We start from the raw sequence: 20,328 nt of genomic DNA, 5'->3' as shown, positions 1-20,328 counted from the left end.
TGAAAATTGGCATGTCTGTCACAGTCAACTGTCAAAGGAATACATGCAGAAATAGAATACTTTACTGTAACAAGGGTCTTTTAAAGTTTTTTCCCACAATTTTAAACTACAATATTAGTGCGGAATAGATTAGTTTATTTAGATAAACAATTTTTTGATAATTAATCATCTCTCAAGCAAAAATGACTCATTTCCTAGTTCCAGCTTTTCCATTGTTGCTTTTTTTCAGTCTTTGTGAAGTTTGAATATATTTTGGATTTCTATACTGTTGGTCTGATGAAAACAATTTGAACAAGTCTTATTTTTCATCTTGTTAAATGTCAAATAATCAGCAGATTGATAACAATTATTTGTAGATAAGAAATCAATTGAATTTATAAATTACCAACAGATTGAAAATTACGTGTTTAATATGTTTTCGGGAGAATTTTGACATGGCTGAAAGAAATTTTTCAAAAATATAATTAAACTCGTTGCAATACCCCTAAATGGACACCAATACCTTGACTAATGGTAACCTTTGTTCCTCTGTGGTTTGGTAGATTCCATGGGATTTCTGTAGCGACACCCTAAATGCATCAGATAAATACCAATTTTATTTTCTGTCAATGACGTGATAATATATCGCCATTTGATGCCAAACTGGCGCTCATCAATGCCCATGCTGTCCAGAGACGCGGATGTAGCATCACCGAGCATCACATGCCGCTGTACCTGCTCTCTCCTCCAACATGGACCAGTGTTTGGCCCTGACGTCAGCCGTTACCGCCCTGCCTGCAGTATCGGTGCGTTCAGATGGTGATGGAGACGGGAGAAGCGGCCTCGCCATGAATCCCATCCGAAGGAGGAATTAAGACTCACGGAGAGTGGGACAAGTATTCAAAAAAAAACTTTTAGATGGGGACACCGAAACGTGCACCTTTCACATCTGGCCCACGAAGTGATGCTCCAAGGCGGACAAGCGCGAGGGAGCCGCGGGCTGTGCCGCTCCGGTCGGGGTGTTCCTCAGTTTGGCAGAGCTCCTGCGAGCGCGCCCACCGTGGAGGCGATTTAGGGAAGACATCCATTGGGTAAATATCACCAACCAAGCGCTCAGTTTTTAACATCACCGTGGATATGATGACCAGAGGTGAAGAAATGCCTTTTTAAAGGGTGGAGCTGCGGCTTCTTTAATAAATAATGAGGAATTTCGCTCGTCACTCTCAGCCTAATTGGGAAAGGTTGATTTGATGTGCATGTCTGACGGACGCTGATACTCGACCACATCGCCTTGTTTTTGTGTCTGAACAATGGCACGGGTGATGTTATGTCACCGGACCGAGCGCCAGAGATGATGGCTGCCGGCTGGTGCGGGACTACCCCATGCGTTCATGTGAAGCGCCCTGATAGCGGCTCTCTATGGAGGCTGTTTATGCAATCATACGCAGTGTTGCAAGTGGGCTGATTTCATGCTACTCCACTGTCTCCATATGATCCCCAGAACTGCCAGGCCTTCTGTGTGTCTGTGAAATATGCTCGGGCCTTTTGTAAAACACCAGAAAGTGAAGGAGCTGTCACTACATGGGGATGAGGCGGTGCTCTGAAAAGGGGGGCCCTTTCTGGAATTAAGGCGTAAAAAAGCGGGGAAAGCCATCAGAGCGACCATGTCGAAAGTTGTCAGTAACAAGGAGAAGAAATCCTTTAGTAAAAAACTCTTCCGGAGAAGCTCTGTCCGCTCCGTTGGGAGCTTTATGAACAGAGTTCTCCGGACTCTGTCGACTCTGTCTCATTTCGGTACCGAGGAGCAGACCGCCGAGGATGAGAAGGACGACTCAAGTTTGATCCCGACCACCACCGGAGGGTCAGTCCCGTCCGACGATAGCGACTGCGGGGGTTTCCCTTTCGGGGACAAGGTGCCGGGTGTCGCCGGACTCAAGAACCACGGCAACACCTGCTTCATGAACGCTATCTTACAGTGCCTGAGCAACACGGAGCTCTTTGCCGAGTACCTGGCTTTGGAGCAGTTTAAAGGGGCAGAGACGAGCAGCAGCAACGAGAAGTCCAAGTCCAACGGGCTGCTGGTGCAGAAGAAGGGGAGCCAGCAGCAGCAGCAGCAGCAGCAGCAGCAGCAGCAGCAGGAGGAGGCAGGGGAGGTGACTGAGCAGCTGTCCGGTCTGGTTCGGGCTCTGTGGACCTTCGAGTACACGCCTCAGCACAGCAGAGACTTCAAGGTAGGCTGTGCATCATGCGGGACTCCTTACCCGTCAGTCTGAAGAATGTTGCTGGATTAATTTGGTTCAAACGTGTAATAAATGTAACAACAGACTACACTGTAGCCTACTATATAGCTACAGAGAGGCTGGCTAGTTAGTTCATATCGACCCAAACTTGATCCTGCTTAGAATAAAGTTTCCAGATACCTTCAGTACCCCCTGATTTATTTTAATACTTACAGAGGAACTTAATAACAAACAAACTGAGATGTCAGGTGAGGATATGGTCTTCTCAAGTTATTAACTTTGTTGTTTTGCTGTTCGTCATCAGGAGCCCCGGCTTTTTTATTTGGTCCATGTCATTCTTAAAAGAAGAGTACAGTCACTGTTAGGATTGCAAATGGCCCTACTGAATAGCACCTCAGCCCCAGTTTGTGGACTATTAAGGACAATACATGACAAGTGGGATCAGCAGCATCTGAGACTACTTTTTAAATCATCAGTGGGAAATAAAAAAAACGTTCTGTGCTCTGTCAATTCTGACATCTATAATACCAGATGCAGATGCTTTGGTCCCACCGATTAGTACGGAAAATATAAATTTGAGTCTGTCTTATATAAAATTCCTTCATTTGTCAGAATAATTGCAGACAGGTCTCTTCTTTAGTCAAGAATCAGATTCCAGCACATCTCACAGTTCTGATATCAGTTCATGTAATATTTGCGCTTACAATCAGCGTTTTTATAGGCTAATAAATCCTAATGAAACAAGTGCAGTCAGTGTTCCTGGACTAACGCTGCTTACTTCAAAAGGCTGTTTTAGCCGGGCAGCTGAGTCCTAGATTTGAGCTGTAATAAAACTCATCTGTTTTTGGAACTGCTTTATTGTCTGTCCCACACTTATCAGCTTTTGTTGCAGCCTCCTTTTCTTTCTCATCGTTTCACCTCATGGTTGGTTCGCCTGTCACAATCACAAAGGTTTGTTCTTTCGCAACAGGGATACTTTATTTTTATGTCTTTTTCTGTCTGATAACCTATTTCTTTCTTTCAGAAGTTCAAAATAACAGAGACCATTTAAATTGTTACAACACATTGCTTATTCTTGACAGTGTTACTATTTCTGTCCACTTTTTTCTACCTTGGTTGCCAGCCAAAGTACAAACTGTCTGATTGGATATAGATTGTTCTCTCCCGAGTGAGAGGCCTTGAATCTGTAACTCATTGGAAAAAAAAAGAAGTTCAAACCCAGACTATCAGGCACTTTACATTAACAATATTTGTAAAATTTAGTATTTCGTTAGTGATAAATGAGGAATCCTGGCAATATATCCAAAAGCTAATGGTGATTCATCTTTTTTTTCTCTTTTTTTTTTTACGTATATTATGTTGGCTAACATCCCAAGCTGTTGCTTTTTAATAGCATCATTCCGTGTATATGTTCGTGCAGTAGAAATAAAGTCAAAGTCAGTAGACTTTCCCTTTTTAATAACTTAAAAGATCCAGTATTTGGATGGAAAGAAAGGATTCTCATGCTCAAACTATTTGACAAAATTGTTATTTTGCTCACCAACTTGTACATCTCCAACTTAAGTGCAGCTAATTGAACTTTAGTGATGTTATTTTTGTGGTCAGTGTACATCACAGCTCATCATGCACATTTTTTTGCTTTTTGTTTTGCGCCTCTTTCCCTCCGACCACAATCTGAGCCGAAACTGAGAGCACTTAAAGATCATTAGGAAGACATCCGTAATAATAACACAGGGGAATTATCCGCTGCGTCTCAGAGACCATTTTCTCCCAGAAGCAATTGGTTTGAGGATTTTGTTGCTTTACACCAAACTGCCACTGAGTACGATCTGCACAAACTCTCATAGATGATGGCAAGAGACATTCACCATTTGTGAAATGCGATGCTTAATTTGACGATGTGATTGATTGGGAAACAAATCCAACAAATGGTGGGAGTCTGTAAACAACACAAGGTTACTGAAATCAATAGTTGATACAATTATTAGATGTTTTTTTTTATTTTGTAGATCTGTATTGTAGGGATATTAAATGAGAAACTGATATGAATGGAATAACTAATTACTGTAGCTGTTTAAGAGCAGCATTCCTTTCTCGAATTATATTTGTACTGTTGCATACAGTATATTGTGAGCATCATCAATATTTTGACATTAAAATTATTACTTTTACACAATGCATCAGACCCATTTTTTTTGACACTTTCCTTTATTTCACCAGAACCTTGAGAAAGCATTGCCTTTCATAGGACACACTATTTTTGTCAAGGTGTGCTGTTTACACGAGATACAGATATTTAAAACAATGCCTCATTAATATTCAGTCCGCATTTCACTCTCTGTCTAAATCTCTTAATTGCTTGTTCGCCTTAAAATTGACTCATAATCAGTAGGGTTGGGAAAAAAAAATCGAAACAGCATAGTATCGCGATGTTTTCCGTGGCTGTACTGTATCGATACACAGACGCCAAGTATCGATATATTCTTATATGTGTTGGTCCGTTTGTCTGCTTGACAATCCCATTTTGCAGCAATAAAATAGAAGTAAGATGAACAAACAGAGAAAATTATCTTTTTAGATGAAACAGATGTTGAAAAAGTTTTCTTTTGGGGACATCATTTGGAATTGGGCAATTAATTGCAACATATCGCAGAATATTGCAATATGTTTAAAATCGCAATAATATCGTATATGGACATAAGTATGGTGATGGTATCGTACCGTGAGGCCTGCGGTGATTCCCACCCCTAATAATCAGAGGGGCATACTAAGGCTAGCTCGAGAGCTATCACCAACAAACCTCTGTAGCCAAGCCACAGAAGGAAGGCTAGTTCTTTATTTGCACCACATCTTGTACAAAATGCTGAGGCTGCATTGGTAATGCCTTCAAAATGAAAAAAGAACGTCTGGTGGGACAGGCTGGGAAAGACACACAGTCCCCTCATGTCTTTGACCCAGCGTGACATTTGATAGCCAGTAGAGGTGACTTTACTGGGTGGCTCTGCAGAGTAAACACTGTTGTCATCTCCGATAGCTAATCGTCAGTGAGGTTAAGATGTCGATTTTTCCGCCTGTGTCCCGGTTTTTGAAAAGCTTCTCCGCGCCTACGTCTCACCATCACCCGCATCGCTGCTGACCTTTTGGATTGTGCTGATCATCATCCTGGTCAAACATGCTGAATATTTTATGACGAGACAGTGATGTCGACAAAATCCTTTCTGTTTTAGGAGCAGTCCACTTAAACCAATCATGTGTTTGTCCTGCTGCAGAATGTGGTTTCCAAGAGCGCTCTTCAGTTCAAGGGTAACTCCCAGCACGATGCCCAGGAATTCCTCCTCTGGTTGCTGGATAGAGTTCACGAAGACCTCAACCATATCATCCACCCTGACATCAGACCCCCCAGGAAGGTAAACAGCAACTTAGAACACAGTTTTCTCCGTACAGAGTACCTTTATATTCAAAATTATGTGAATATCTGAACAGTGATTTTATGTTTTGACAGGATGTTAACCCTTTTGTAATTCCCAACTGATCAATATTGAAATAAACTGAATGTTGCGATACTATAAAGTGTACTACCGGTGACTGCCGCTGTTATATAACATGCATTTTACCGTGCCTGTTTGCCAAATAATTGCTCTGTGTCTGTTGTTTTCCCAGCCTCCAGGAGAAGAGGAAAATGCCCCTGAAGGATCTCCACTACCAGCACCTGGATCTTTTGTACAAGAGTTGTTTCAGGCACAATACAGGTGAAACTTTCAATTGCTGGTATATACTCTGTTTATACCGTCTGCAAATATTTACTACTAGCTCACATTCATATTGACTGAAAATCAATGAGGAGTTCATAACATCCTGTATCTTCTATATCGCAACAATTATGACGTATGCCACACAACACATAACGCACAACTTTTGTGATAAAATATTCTAAACTTAAGGATCACTTACTAGTTTTGTTTTGTAGAGCTTTTGACCATATCCCACGAACTTGCTCGGGTGTCATCACGTGACCTAAGAACAGAACTTGAAGCGATTGTATTGACAAAAAGAAACGGTGATTACAAGTTTAAACTCCAGGGATATAAAGTTGATGTAACTGATTTTATCTAACTCTAACTGTATTATACATTACTGTAATATATGGCACTGATGTTTAAAATGATACACCGATAATACTGCATCTTTATGCTCTCCTATGCTCTTAACAGCAAACTGTACAGATAATTGTGAACACAATGTTTCTGGAAGTGGATGTTAGGTTTTTCTATCCTGTATTCCACTAATTTGAAAGGAGCAGTTCCATATTTTGCAAAACTTATTTTCTTTCTTCACCGTGAGTTGAGATAAGAAGATCAATACCAGCTCATTCAAACGAGTGGTATCAATGTTCTCATTCAACTCTCGGCAAGAAAGTGAATAAGCATATATCCCCAAAAAATACATTTCTTTGTAATGATACACAATCACAGTATTCCAGCTGAATGTAATTATTCTCGCCATGTCTCTGTGTAGGTCCTCTCTGACCTGCCCTCACTGCCAGAAACAGAGCAACACCTTTGATCCTTTCCTCTGCATCTCACTGCCAATCCCGGTACCTCACACACGGTAAGATGACTCTGCATCGTGTTTATGAGTAAGACAATATCTGTCAGACAAAAAAAGTCCCTGTATCCAAAACATGCAACGAGACGAGACCCAGTCTGAACCCAGCATTAAAAGAAGTGTCAAACCCAGCTTTGACAAACACTGTGAAATATCTGACAGGAGGAAGTTAAAATTAGAAGATGCTGTCTATGTTTGCAACATCAGTCCAGTCGTGGTTATGAAACAGCCAATTAATTCCAGTCTTTCTGTGTTGCAGGCCCCTGTATGTGACAGTGGTGTACCAAGGAAAGTGCTCCCACTGCATGAGAGTCGGGGTGGCGGTGCCTCTTTCTGGCACCGTGTCCAGGCTGAGACAAGCTGTGGCCCAAGAGACCAAAATCCCTGCCCAACAGGTGCTGTCTTATTAGGAAACTTCCTTTTTTTAGTGCCATTAATGTATCAAGATTAAGAGGATTAAAGATGGGGTGTGCTACTTTGAGGAAACTGGATGGCGAAGGAGTGTTTTTAGTCAGATGTGAGAGAATTTGATGGTCAAGTATTTGATTTATCTCATAGTAGAAGACCAGCCTTTTATTATCAGTGCTTTATAAATATCCATATATGTATGTAGTGTATTTCAGAATATAAAGCCTCTTTTGATATTTAGAAGCACCTCTTTTTTGTCACTTGTTAGTTTGTTTCACAAATTTTCATCAAATGATTCAATCCAAATGCAAACCTGCTTTTGTTCCCTGTCTCTGCTCAGATCGTCCTCACTGAAATGTACTTTGACGGCTTTCACCGTTCCTTCTGTGACGACGACGACGACCTCGAGATCATTCAGGAGAGTGACTCCATCTTTGCCTTCGAGACACCTGAGCTATTCAGACCGGAGCAGATCCGCTCCAAGCGAAATGGTACATACAGTACATCCTGTTTTTGTCTCTGAGAAATAAGTTTAGCTCTTGGTCTTATTACGCCTGTAGGAGTCGAGATCAGATTAGAAATGGACTAATATTAGAGATGTGCTTTATTCGGGGAGCTGCCACACACGCACACACACACACACACACACACACACACACACACACACACACACACACACACACACACACACACACACACACACACACACACACACGTGTGTATAATTTTCAATTTCACATTTGTATCTTTACATTTTGTGTGTTTATTACAGGGAGCCCACATGCAAATCTCAACCAGAACAACCTGAAGTATGGCACAGATAATAATAGGATATCCACACAAATACAAGAGCCGACGACCCCACCTCAGAGTCCCAATAAGAATAGTGGACAGGCTGAGAAGATCGTCCTGCTGGTGTGTAACAGAGCCTGCGCTGGACAGCAAGGACGCAGGTATTAAACAACACTTGAAAAGGTTTAAATTATTATCCCAAGGAAATCTTTAAAACTGATGTTTTGTTTTTGTAATTCCGGCAGGTTTGGTAATCCATTTATTCTGTATTTGGAGCGTACAGTGACATGGGATGTACTTCAGAAAGAGATCTTGGAGAAGATGCGGCATCTTTTGCGCCCTGGAGTCTTTGTGCAGGTACATCCTCATCACATACTCTTTGATTTTTAATAATCTTTTAATTCCATTTTAATGTGTTATGTTTTTTTTTAACGTCTTACCCTTGACGGTCTGTAGGTAGGGCCCTTCACTTTACGTGTGGTAGGAGTGGTTGGAATCACATACCTCTTGCCTCAGGAGGAGCAGCCGCTCTGCCATCCCTCTGTGGAGAGGTAATTTTACTTATCGCCACAAGGGGGGAGTGTTACCGCACTTGAATAGTCATTATATAAACCCTGCAGTGAGTTCAAGCCACTTAAAGCTTCAGTATGTAGGCGGACTCTTCAGTCGTATTGATGTTAATATATCTCCTGAGATTTATAATAGCTTGTCTGAGTTTTTAGAGATTTTCTTCTAAGAAAATTATGAGTAAAATGAATAAAAAAAATATAATGTGTGTTTCTCTCAATCTATTTACCAACAGGGCATACAAGTCTTGTGGTCCTGGAGGGCCACCTCATGTCAAAATTGTTGTTGAATGGGACAAGGAGACGAAAGACTAGTAAGTGACAGCTGAAGCAACAATCACTCACACTTTAATTAAGCTCAGGGCAGACAGCTGTGTGATGTATCCTTTCAGAGCTCTGCGTTTTAACACAAATACATGTAGAAAAATGTCTTTACAAGTTTTGTGTGATCCCTCTGTGACTTGTGCCGTGTTATGCCCCCGCAGTCTGTTCAAAAGAACTGAGGATGAATACATCCCAGATGCTGAAAGCGTGCGTCAAGTAAAGGAGCAGCACCTGCAGCCTCAGACCTGCTCACTTGCCCAGTGCTTTCAACTCTACACCAAAGAGGAACAGGTAGGCTGAGACATGCTGTCATATAAGCTGCAGGAGTGTTAGAATTAAAGAAGTGTTTTATTCTTCAGGTTCATGTGAGTAAGGGAAGTGATGTTGGGTTATATTTCTATTCATTTGATTTCAGTGGTGGTGTGGGCAGACAATTACAAACAGTAGATGGCAGTACAATTACACTTTTCTGCCACTTTTCTTTTGCTATATTATATTGCTTACGAAATGTTTAAAGAAATCAATTCATACCATAAAAAAAAGCATATGTTAACAGGTAAAATGTTACTTTTTAATTACTGACTTTTCTTCACATTCATTTCAGCTTGCTCCTGATGATGCATGGCGTTGTCCACACTGTAAGCAGCTTCAGCAGGGCAGCATCAAGCTCAGTCTGTGGACCCTGCCAGACATCCTCATACTTCACCTGAAACGCTTTAGACAGGTACTCATGTAGACAGTCTAGTAAATAAAGGTGCCAAAATGCTTAGATTTCTAAAAGTTAAAATATATATATATATATATATATATATATATATATATATATATATATATATATATATATATATATATATAAGTGAGAGAAAGAGATTTTTCATTTTCATATTACTGTGTAGGAACTTTAAAAAAGTAGAAATGAAATGCCATAAATGTGTCGTGTCTTCAGGATGGGGATCGACGAATGAAGATGCAGAACATGGTTAAGTTCCCGCTCGCAGGCATGGACATGGCACCCCATATGGTAAAGAGGAGCCAGAGCAGCTGGAGTCTCCCCTCCCACTGGTCACCGTGGAGACGGCCTTATGGGATGGGCCGTGACCCAGAGGACTACCTTTATGACCTGTATGCAGTGTGTAACCATCATGGTACCATGCAGGGAGGACATTACACAGGTAGCAAAGCAGCATCAACAACCAACCACAACTGATGTTCCTTTCAAAAAAGTTTTCCAAGATATTAATATTTGTATTGTGTTGTGTCCTGTAGCTCACTGTAAGAACTCCATAGATGGACAGTGGTATTGCTTTGATGATAGTGATGTTCAGCCCATACCTGAAGATGAGGTCTGCAAGCAGACCGGTTACATCTTGTTTTATCAGAGACGTGCCACAATTCCATCTTGGTCTGCCAACAGTTCTGTGGGAGGTAATCTTTATTGCTATTAGCTTGTACAATCTCGTATGTACATGTTTAAATATATTATACATGTTCAACCCATAGACTGTATATGAAGATGGACGACCCGTCTCCACTTCCTCCCACTGTACAAAAGTGAAGCCAAAATATCCCGTATATGGGCGCTGCCATCTTGTAATGTTGGAGCCAGAGTCCGCGCAGTAGTGATCGGGCGGTGGAGTCACTGTATCAAAGTCCCGCCCATACACCCGCCCGACCAACTGCTAGTCAATAACAGCTGTCAATCATGACATTTCACCCCATTTTTATAGCATCTAACAAATAAAAACCAAACTTATCACAAAAATAAAAACTTGAACAAACATCAGCGTGATAGCAACTACCTAAAATGACAGAAAACATCTTTGGGAAATATGTATTTGATGTGCACTTTGATTTTTTAGTTTGTCCCATGTCCCATCCTTTAAAGGAGTGATAGAATGCAAAGCCAATTTTACCTTGCCATAGTTGAATAACGACAGTTTGGTGGGTAAATAGTAGATACATAGAACCTCAAAATCCCATTGACACCTCTTTCCTCTGCAAATCTCACAATTTGAAACTGCCTCTGAAAACGGGCGAATCTCAACGAGCCGCCGAGTTGACGTCAACTCAGTGGCTCCTCCTCATTTGGCTCTAGTCTCTACCTTTGCCACGCCCAAACATTTACATAGGCTACACCACTGATCTGAGGTCAGCTTAGTCTTCTGAATAGGTCGCGTAGATCTCAGAAATTGTATAGCTACATTGTTCATCTGCTATTTTACCACTAAATTCTAAATTCATTGAGACTTTTTTATGCAAGAAATCAACTATGTAGAGGTCAAATATGGACCGTTTTACGAAAATTGATGGCTAAACCGGCCCGCTGTGAGGTAGATGGAGCTCCGTCAGCGCTGGCAGCCCACGGTGCTCGATACCTGCGCAAAGTCACCTTTCCGGGTTAGTGGACTACCAAACGCCGCTGCCCTGACAGAGCTCCAGGGCCTGCAGGTCCCCTCTTCCTGCTAAATGGTCGGTGTGTGTGAGTGAGAGCGCGGTCAGCGAGCTTGTTACGCCCGCAATCTCTTACCACAGGTTCCAGTTAATCTTATAATGGATATGTGTGTTGAGTTATTTAAACAAACGATCGGGGAAATAAACGCCTCTTGTCCGTGAGTGAGCTGTATGGAGCTCTGTCAATGAGAGCTAGCTTGCCTCCTCCTAACAAAACCTCTAAAATTCACAAAAATGCATTAAAATAGCTTTGTTAAGAATTTAGGGTAGCTGTGATATACATGTCGTGACGAAATTCAAACTGTAAATATACGACAGTTATGATGAAAGTGTAGCATCGATCTTTTCCCATAGGATTAAATGGGACACATAGCCTAGCTAGCAGCTCCTCCTAAAGAGACCCCTCATGTTCACAAAAATACCTTAAATTGAAATTGGACACCATTGTTAACTTTATAAGACCTTGGGGTAGCTGTTATATAAGTGACGTGACGAAATTCAAACTGTAAATATACGACAGTTATGATGAAAGTGTAGCATCGATCTTTTCCCATAGGATTAAGTGGGACACATAGCCTAGCTTGCAGCTCCTCCTAAGTAGACCCCTCATGTTCACAAAAATGCATTAAATTGAAATTGGACAGCATTGTTAGCTTTATAAGACCTTGGGGTAGCTGTTTTATAAGTGACGTGACGAAATTCAAGCTGTAAATATACTTTAATTATGCTGGCAGCTGGCCAGCTCTGGAGCTCTGCGGAGCCCCGAGCCCCGGTCGTCCAGTAACCGCGAAACTGTGACTTTCACTGGGTATGGAGGTTGCCGCTTTCTCTCCAGACTGTGTGGAGCTCCTAAAGTCTGACACGTCTTCCCAAATTTGCAATTAGCCATCAATTTTCGTAAAACGGCCCATATTTGAGCTTTATATAGTTGATTTCTCGCATAAAAAAGTCTCAGAAGTGAATTTAATAATGAAATAGTAGACAAACTATGTATAACTTTGCAGTGTCCTGCTGTCTAGTCTCCAATGTGTTTCTATGTGGTTCGCTCACATCAATCAGCGCGCAGCTCATCTACATATTCATGAGCATACCATATTTGGAAGAAAAGCTCTTTTTACAAATAGGGCTATATTCACAGGGTAGTTAAGGACCCATAAAATAGCATTCGAGCAATATTCAGCCAAACCAATGTTACATACCCTATTAGGAGACCTTAAAGAACAGTGTGAAATACCATATATAATCATTCTATCACTCCTTTAACATGGAGGGGGTGGGATTTATGACCTATACTGCAGCCAGCCACTAGAGGCGATCCAGATGTTTTGGCTTCACCTTATACAGTCTATGCATCAACCCCTGGTTCAACCATTGTTTGTTTGGGACTTTAGGATCCACCAGTTCTTCTTTGTGTGAGCACTGGATCAGTCGGTTAATGGGCAGCCGTCCACCTAGCCAAGCCTCATCTGGTTCCTCCAGACGCACCTCACTGGCCTCCCTCTCTGAGTCTGCTGAGTTTGCCGGTGAAAGGAGCGAGGATGATGGTAATATAGACTCATCCAAATACACACAATTTCTGACTTGTTTTCAATGCTTCAAATGTGACAAATGTGGATATGTTCTTATATTGATGCATATCTTTCTACCAAGCAGGCTTATCGAGCCGGCCAGCAGTAAGAGGCATGCAAAGACAAACATTCTCCTCAAGGTCTTCCATTGCCAGCCCACTGGTGCTCAGTGAAAATGTCACTAAACCACCCTGGCCCCACTCTGCTAAACTCCAACTCCGTTCCAACTCTCCCTCACGCTTCTCCCTGGAATCCCACTCCTCCTCCACCACACTGGAGAGGATAGGAGAGGTGGTTGATACCAAGCTGTCAGCCTCCTGCTGCACTGGGTCACCTAAGCCAGACAGAGCTTCAGGGGGCAAGTCGACCCTTGCAGCTTTGGATAGTAATCCAGGCAGTAAGAGGCTGATAGAGCAGGTTCACTCCAAGAATGTGGCACAGGCAGAGCAGAGGAACTCCACCCAGGCTGGGGATAACAACAATGTAGTCACTGCTGCTGAACAGATCAGTCCTCGACACGGGGCAACTGCAAAGGACCCGAAACAAAGAAATGGGGCTGCAGATAGCGCCGGTGTTAAAAGGACCTCAGCAAGTCCCAAGAAACGCCCTGCCACCTCCTCAACATCTTCCAGCTCTCTGTCTCCCGCATCCCCAGCTGTTGACAAGTTACTGTCTCGAACACAGACCAAGACAGGAGCATCAGCATCAACCCCCAAGGACAAAAGTGATGGGCTGCCTAAAACTAGCAAGGCCGGTTCCTCGAGAACTGCAACCCCCTGCAAGAAAGGATCATCCCAAGCCCCGGAGGTATTACATTCTGACTCTGGCCAACAGAAGAAGAGTGGTTCTCCAGGATTACAAAGCTCACACCCTCAGAGGAGGACATCACCCAAAGGGGGAGGCGAGAAAAGCTTAGCCTCAGGAAGGACTAAAGCAGCAGACAGGAGCACTAGCCGGGAATCCTCACGGACTACCGTAGTCTCAGAGAAGAAGGTTAACCACGGAGGGCCTCCCTCCAGGTCGAGTGCTGCTAGTAGAGCAGAGGGCAGGCCGGGCCGTGCTGTGGAGAACAGGACGGCAGGCCGGAGCTCAAGTAGTAGCTCCTCCATGGCTAGTCTCCGATCCTCAAGTGTGGGTGTTTCCTCTGCAAGTGCAGCCCCACCATCAAGAGGACCTCGTAGGAACAGTAAGACAGAAGACAAAGGTTTATCCTTCTTCAAAACTGCTCTGAGGCCCAAAGAGACCCGTAAATCAGCTGATGGTGGGAAAGCAGGGGCGGGAGAGGCTAAAGCGAGTCCAGAGGATGGTGGTGGCGATGTAGCTAGAGAGGGAATCCCAAACGGTGCGAGCAAGAAAGCCCAGAATGTGGCTTCAGAGGCCCAGACTAATGTGACCACAGCCAAAGACAAGGAGTCCTCTAAGGTGTCCGCTGCAGCTAAGCATTCACTGCTGCCGTCCACAAGGTCCAAGCTTTCTGGAGCAGAAACGACCGGCAAGTCCGCTGCCAATGCAAAAGAGCCTTCAAAGAAAGAGCCTGCTAAAAAGATGATGCAGTCCAGGAAGATCCCCATCAGCTCTACACAATCTAGCCACAGGGCCAAGTGACTTTCTTTTAAAGGCCTGATAACAATCTCTCTAGTGCAGCTCTGAGGTGTTTTAACCATCAAACTAACATCTTTAACGCACCCGTAGCTCTTCAGTGGTTACTGAATACCAGCTGCCATACTGGACACCTACTGTCCACGTTGTTAAATAGTTATTAAGGAATGGATTTTAACAAAGCACTTTGTATGGATTGCATTGATTTTGAGGAATATTATACTGTATTGTAAATAAGCATGGACTGCACATGTATTGAAATGATTGCCTTGTTCTGTCTGTAGCATAGTTGGGAGAAGTACATCTCAGTAGGAGTTGAAAAGGAAAAGTGACTTTGCACAAGGTGGAAAGCAGATATAATAGTGGGAAGAAACTTTTGAGATACATCAAACACAGACTTCTCAGTCGCCAAAGGAAGTTTACTGGCAATTTTTAACATGCTGATGCAGTGAAACACGGAATTATTTCCAAAAATCTTCATGTACAGCTCTCCGTGAATATTGAGAGCCATATGTAAACAAACATCAGTGCCTCAGATAATCAAAGTGAAGTATTTAATCTCAATTGTATACCTGCAGCTGTTGGTAAATTTATAATTCAATTTTAATATTTATTAAGCACTGAAAATGTAATTTCAAGTCAAACACAATTAAGCCTATTTAACCTGAAGCGCTGTTTACATATGCTCCTTGATGTAGTAATTGCGCGACAGCCTTTAAGAAGTATTTTTTGTGCAGGCAGAATCGAGATGTTCGAGAAGTCAGAAGGGGAAGAAAGTGCAGGAGTGAAGCATGTGTCGTTGGTGTTAAATGTCTGGAGACATGAGTTTATAATGGTTCTTAAAAGTTTGTGTTTTATTTACCAGTAATGACCTGTTACCCCTCAGACATTCTCCCATCCGTCACCACCTCTGTCCTCCAGCTGCTGATGCCAACACTTAAACTGCGGTGCCCATGCTCCTCATGGGGATCAGCCTCTTTAGACTGCCAGACATCTCCAAACATTCCTCTCAGATGAACACAGGGTTAATGTAAAAAGCCACTATACGCACACGTATTCAAAAACAGACGGGATGCCTTCGTTGAACGCACCATACATGTACATAGAGCATTATGGTATGTTTGAGTCCGCCCATCTTCCGTCTTCATGTGTGACTTCACAGCTTGTGCACATCTTTAGCTTGCATCGCAGAGTAGATCAACACTAAACACACTGACATAGACTGAGAAAAGAGATTTTGACGTATATGACAGTTGTTGCATGATAAATTTGCTTATGCATGCACTTAACTATGCAAGCATATTCTTGCTAATGCCCACAATGAGTATGTAGAAGTGCTACTTTTGGATGTGTATATATTTCTAACTGTATATTTTTCCAAATGCCAGCATCAGAGAGCATGTGAAGGCATCCTTTATTAAAGCTTTGTTTGCACATTTCTTCAAAGTAATATACATTTTGTATGAATGATAAGTATTGCTCATTCACCCTCTCAAAGTAAATTAACTTACTTGCAAATGAATGTTTTCTGCATTGTATTCATTTGTCTCACGTTTTCCCTCACTATTTCCTTTAGCAACTTTTAACAGAAGATATTTTATTTGGCAAGAAAACATTGCTGCAGTTTACAAGTTGGGGTATAACTTTCAATCATCATCTGTTTGAGATGTATGGCAAACATGTCAAATTTTACCAGGAGTTAAAATGGCACAGTTCAAACAGTAGAGTTTCATATATAAGAACTGACGACTGGCTTGTTGTCTGCTTCTCAATACATTATATTATAATATTCTCTAATATTTTATAATGTTTTTAATTCAAGTCGTGTATAATCAAACCTCAAACCTATCTCAAAAACCTACAACAAAAGACACAAGCTGTACATTTCCCACTGTGAAAGACTGCACTTGAAGGCACCATTAACTGAGTTTGTAACAGGACTCCCACCCAAATAAAAATGTAATATTGACGGTTGTAATAATATACGTCAGCATTATAGATTTACTGAATGTCAGTGTTACAGTCACGGAGGAGTGTTCATCAGTAAACCACAAGCTACTTTAATTTCTCACATGGTGCAGAATAAAGTATTGTCTTTAGTGCCTGGTCTGGTGGCTACAGTGTGTCGATACTGTGCTACATCCAACACATGCAGTATATAAACCGATAAACTGACATATGTATGTCACATGAACATTAATTTACTTCATTTTGAATAAATGAAAGAGATGTATAAATATAACAAAATGCTGGGGGGGGGGGTGATGAATTATTTTCACAAATGCATGAGAATGATTTTTATTGTTCCATTCATAATCTGTGATATAATGTAATGTTTGACATGTACTGTGTTCATCTTTTTGTGGGGTAGCAGTGTATGTTGGCATTGATTTAACAATGAAACAACAAAATAAAATCATGTCATTAAGTAACATTTTGACATAATGTAGCTTTGGATGTTTTGTTTTACATTTACACTTTTTGTTCAGGTATTTTCTTTTTACAATTCTCATTGTCTCCACTGGGTGGAGCTCAGTGTTTGCCAACAAAACCTCAGGAGACATACAAAATGAGTGAGGGGAAATAAAGCAACAACGTGAATTTGTCCCCGAGAAATGTCCTTCAATTTCAACTTGTGGGATAACTAAGATTTATAGTACCGTCAAATCCATTGCTGTCAGTGAGGGAGATGATATGCTATTAAACTGCAGCACAATCATTTATTTAGAGCTGATTCGATTGTGGTTTTATTAGTTTGGCCCAAGGCTGGGCATATTAAGAGTTAATGCTGCCTCTTTGTCTTTCTGTTCTTGTAATTTTGTATAACAGTCATCAGTTTTGGGAATTACATTTTCACCCCTTTCTTCTCTTCACTTCTCACCTCTTGTGCAGTCTGAGAAGTGATGAAATAAAAAATAAATAAATAAAAGGCCTGTGGTGCGATGGAGCTGCTACATGCTCCTCTTCACATGCAGCAGGAAGGCTCTGCGTCACATAGCTCATCAGAAATGGAACATTTTGTCTCGTATTCTACAGAAAAGCGTGAGGCTGTTGAATTAATATGCATGTTTGAATGTAATTAAAAAACTCACAGACTGCAACCCGGCGCATGATCATTCTGTAAAGGAGCCAGCCTCCTCGAGTGCTGAAATCAATAATCATTTGCCAATTGTACCAGTTCCAAGAGAACATCATTAGCAAGACCTCAGTGGAGAATTCAACAACTTTTATCTAAATTTAACATGCAAATCTTGACATTACCCTTCTTGACTCCTGAATATAATGCCTCTAACATGCTGAATTAGTTTACATGTTTTGCTTTTGCTACATTAGTGTGCTTGATGCATTGTGAAGAAGCAATCTAACCGTATTGATCAATCCTTTGTTGGTATCTCCTGTGGCCAAATTCAATCCTGCTGCAAAGTCTCCATTTTGAGACACTCTGTCCCTGGCTAGGTTGGGCTAGAAGGAGTCGACAAGCAGGACCTTTGTGATCAGCTCTCACTTTTTCCACTGCTTGCTGTTTGGATGGATCGATACAATGACAACAGGGGAAAAGGCAACATACAGAAGGTGGCTACCATGTCATAAACACCACTAATATAACACTAAAACAATATAATGCTACATGTACTGTATATCTTGCATACTTTGATGCATTAAAAGCACACCAACCTACAGTACAGCCAAAAACGTTTGCCATTGAGTTGAATTACAATATATGATAAAATTTAAACAAACTGATGGTTTATATGCTGCAGCGCTATTGAATTAAATACATAATTATAAATATTGCATTAAATGAACAAGTGTTTATGATATTGTAGCCTCTGATGTTTTAACGTGGTGATATTTTATTGAAAACCCAAAGGAATCTGGAACATTAAAATGTCTGACAGAATACACAAGAAAAAAGTTGTGAGACTAACAGACACATGGAAAACTTTAAGTAAAAAAAAAAAGCCTTAAGTAATTTATTAAATCTTAGCTTTTCTATTTCAATTGCCAAGTCCCTGGAGGTACTCAATCCATATTCTTAGGACAAGTGCAAAATAATCTAATATCTTGAGATGCTGTCACCCAGTTTCATTCATTAACTTTCTTGAAATTACATTGTTTAAAGGTGCTCTAAGCGATGTCACGCGTTTTTAAGGCTACAACATTTTTGTCACATACAGCAAAAATCTCCTCACTATCCGCGAGCTGCCTGTCCCCTGAACACACTGTAAAAAAACGCGGTCTATGTAGACAGCCAGGGCTCCACAAACGCCTACAAAAACAAACTGCGCCAACCTGCACCACGAAACATAACAAACAGTGTTCCAGCCAATAACCGACAAGAAGGATTTGGGGGGTTAGTGCGCGTAAGCACGGAAGGGAGGGAAAGGGGACGGGATGAGGAGGAGGGATAGGCGAGCTAGCCTCCGTTTTGTTTGAAAATACTTTGAACGTCAACGAGAAGTGCCGTCACCCAACATCGCTTAGAGCACCTTTAAATGACAATATCTTAAAGAAAGACTAACTTTTGAGAGAAGAAATAGCACATGCATTCTCTTACAAATGAATAATTAAAAAGTGTTAAAACCAACGCAGGAGTTTTGCTGCTAAAGCTTAGCCTACTTGATCTGGTATGACCACTAGCTTATAGCGGCTAATGATAGCTAATGTAAGCTAACTTTTGATAGATATTGCCGTTTTGCTGTACAACAGACATTGCCGAGTATGTTTATAGACTTTGTAACCCTTCTATTCTTGGACTACTGTTATACTACAATTTAGCATTTGACATTATTCCATACAGGACTTGCTACTTGGTGGCCAAAGTGGCTGCTGTTAAATTACTGCCAATTCACACTTTTTGTTTGACAACATTGCATTGCAAGCAGTGATATTCCAAGATAATGTCATCTGTTTTATTGATGGGGGATTGTAAACTCCTACTAATCTAGAACTATTAATCTAAAGGCAACTGTAGTGTGGATGTTTCAGAAAGCAGCAAGTCATTTTTTTTGTCTTCCTTAGCAGTTCTGGTTCAGTTGAAAGCTGCTACTATTTCTTGTTACTGTAACTTTGAGCGTATGAGCCTCCCTGTCCACTTATATCTTTTATACATCCAGCAACCAACACTTAGCACCAGAGAAATTGAAATAAAACACAAATAAATAGCATAAATAGCTTCCGTCGGGATTTCTTTCATTATTTTTCTTTTTCCTCTTGTTGGCCACTTCCAGAGTCAGAGAAAAGGATTCTGAAAAAGTACATTTACCAAATGACCAAATTTCTCTTAATATTTCATCTACAGTAAGTAGCTATAGAGATTATTTTTGCATCACACCAAGCAACAACCTAGGCCTACACATTACTAAACATATTCTCGATGAGAGACTTTTTTTATTCTCTACCGAATTAAAAACAAATTGAATTATTCACTTGTTTCAGGAGCGACCATGTCAATTATTTCTCTCCTCTTGAGTCCAGTGATGCAGTGCTTTAGTTCCTTTTTAATTGGAGATGAAATATCTAGCAAGCCTTGAGTGCAGTCGGAGAGAGAGAGAGCTGCTTTTTAGGCATGCAATATACATGACGTGTCATGTGGGACATCCACGGCTGAATTACGTAACCCCAAACGGTAAGTGGTGCCTTGAAAACAACTTTAACACCCGATGAGACCGTGCTGTTGTGTGTGGACTAGAGTGTGCGTGGGGATTAGTCTGTGTAGTATCTTTCAGGAAGCATGTGTGGTCACAAAAGAACCAGCACACAGGATACAACCACCAAGGATACCAACTTGCACCT

At 41.4% G+C, this 20,328-nt stretch overlaps 1 protein-coding gene across 2 annotated transcripts; it reads left to right on the top strand.

Annotated features, from left to right (window-relative positions):
- The first annotated feature begins 715 nt into the window (after window positions 1-715).
- LOC120551110 (ubiquitin carboxyl-terminal hydrolase 31-like) lies at window positions 716-16,977 on the top strand. 2 transcript variants are annotated; one of them, XM_039788284.1, is made up of 16 exons: window positions 716-2,210; window positions 5,489-5,626; window positions 5,880-5,968; window positions 6,735-6,827; window positions 7,084-7,219; window positions 7,573-7,723; window positions 8,005-8,185; window positions 8,270-8,381; window positions 8,481-8,575; window positions 8,827-8,904; window positions 9,076-9,205; window positions 9,519-9,638; window positions 9,861-10,086; window positions 10,181-10,339; window positions 12,757-12,909; window positions 13,016-16,977. In XM_039788284.1, exons 1-16 carry the CDS (start codon window positions 1,644-1,646, stop codon window positions 14,536-14,538), a joined length of 3,951 nt encoding a protein of 1,316 aa, XP_039644218.1. In that variant the 5' UTR covers window positions 716-1,643; the 3' UTR covers window positions 14,539-16,977. The 2 variants fall into 2 exon arrangements, with proteins under 2 accessions (XP_039644218.1, XP_039644219.1); XM_039788285.1 differs by having other exon boundaries at window positions 717-2,210; window positions 13,019-16,977.
- Window positions 16,978-20,328: the final 3,351 nt, after the last annotated feature.

The sequence above is a fragment of the Perca fluviatilis genome, chromosome 21, assembly GCF_010015445.1.
Source record: "Perca fluviatilis chromosome 21, GENO_Pfluv_1.0, whole genome shotgun sequence".
Taxonomy (NCBI): domain Eukaryota; kingdom Metazoa; phylum Chordata; class Actinopteri; order Perciformes; family Percidae; genus Perca; species Perca fluviatilis.
The sequence above is the reverse complement of the archived record's forward strand: the minus strand, read 5'-3'. Positions and strand labels throughout refer to the sequence as shown.

Coding starts and splice junctions, on each gene's coding strand:
- LOC120551110 (XM_039788284.1), top strand. CDS start 1,644: ATGTCGAAAGTTGTCAGTAACAAGGAGAAGAAATCCTTTAGTAAAAAA. Junction 8,186..8,269: donor GCTGGACAGCAAGGACGCAG/GTATTAAACAAC, acceptor TAATTCCGGCAG/GTTTGGTAATCCATTTATTC. Junction 9,206..9,518: donor TCTACACCAAAGAGGAACAG/GTAGGCTGAGAC, acceptor CATTCATTTCAG/CTTGCTCCTGATGATGCATG.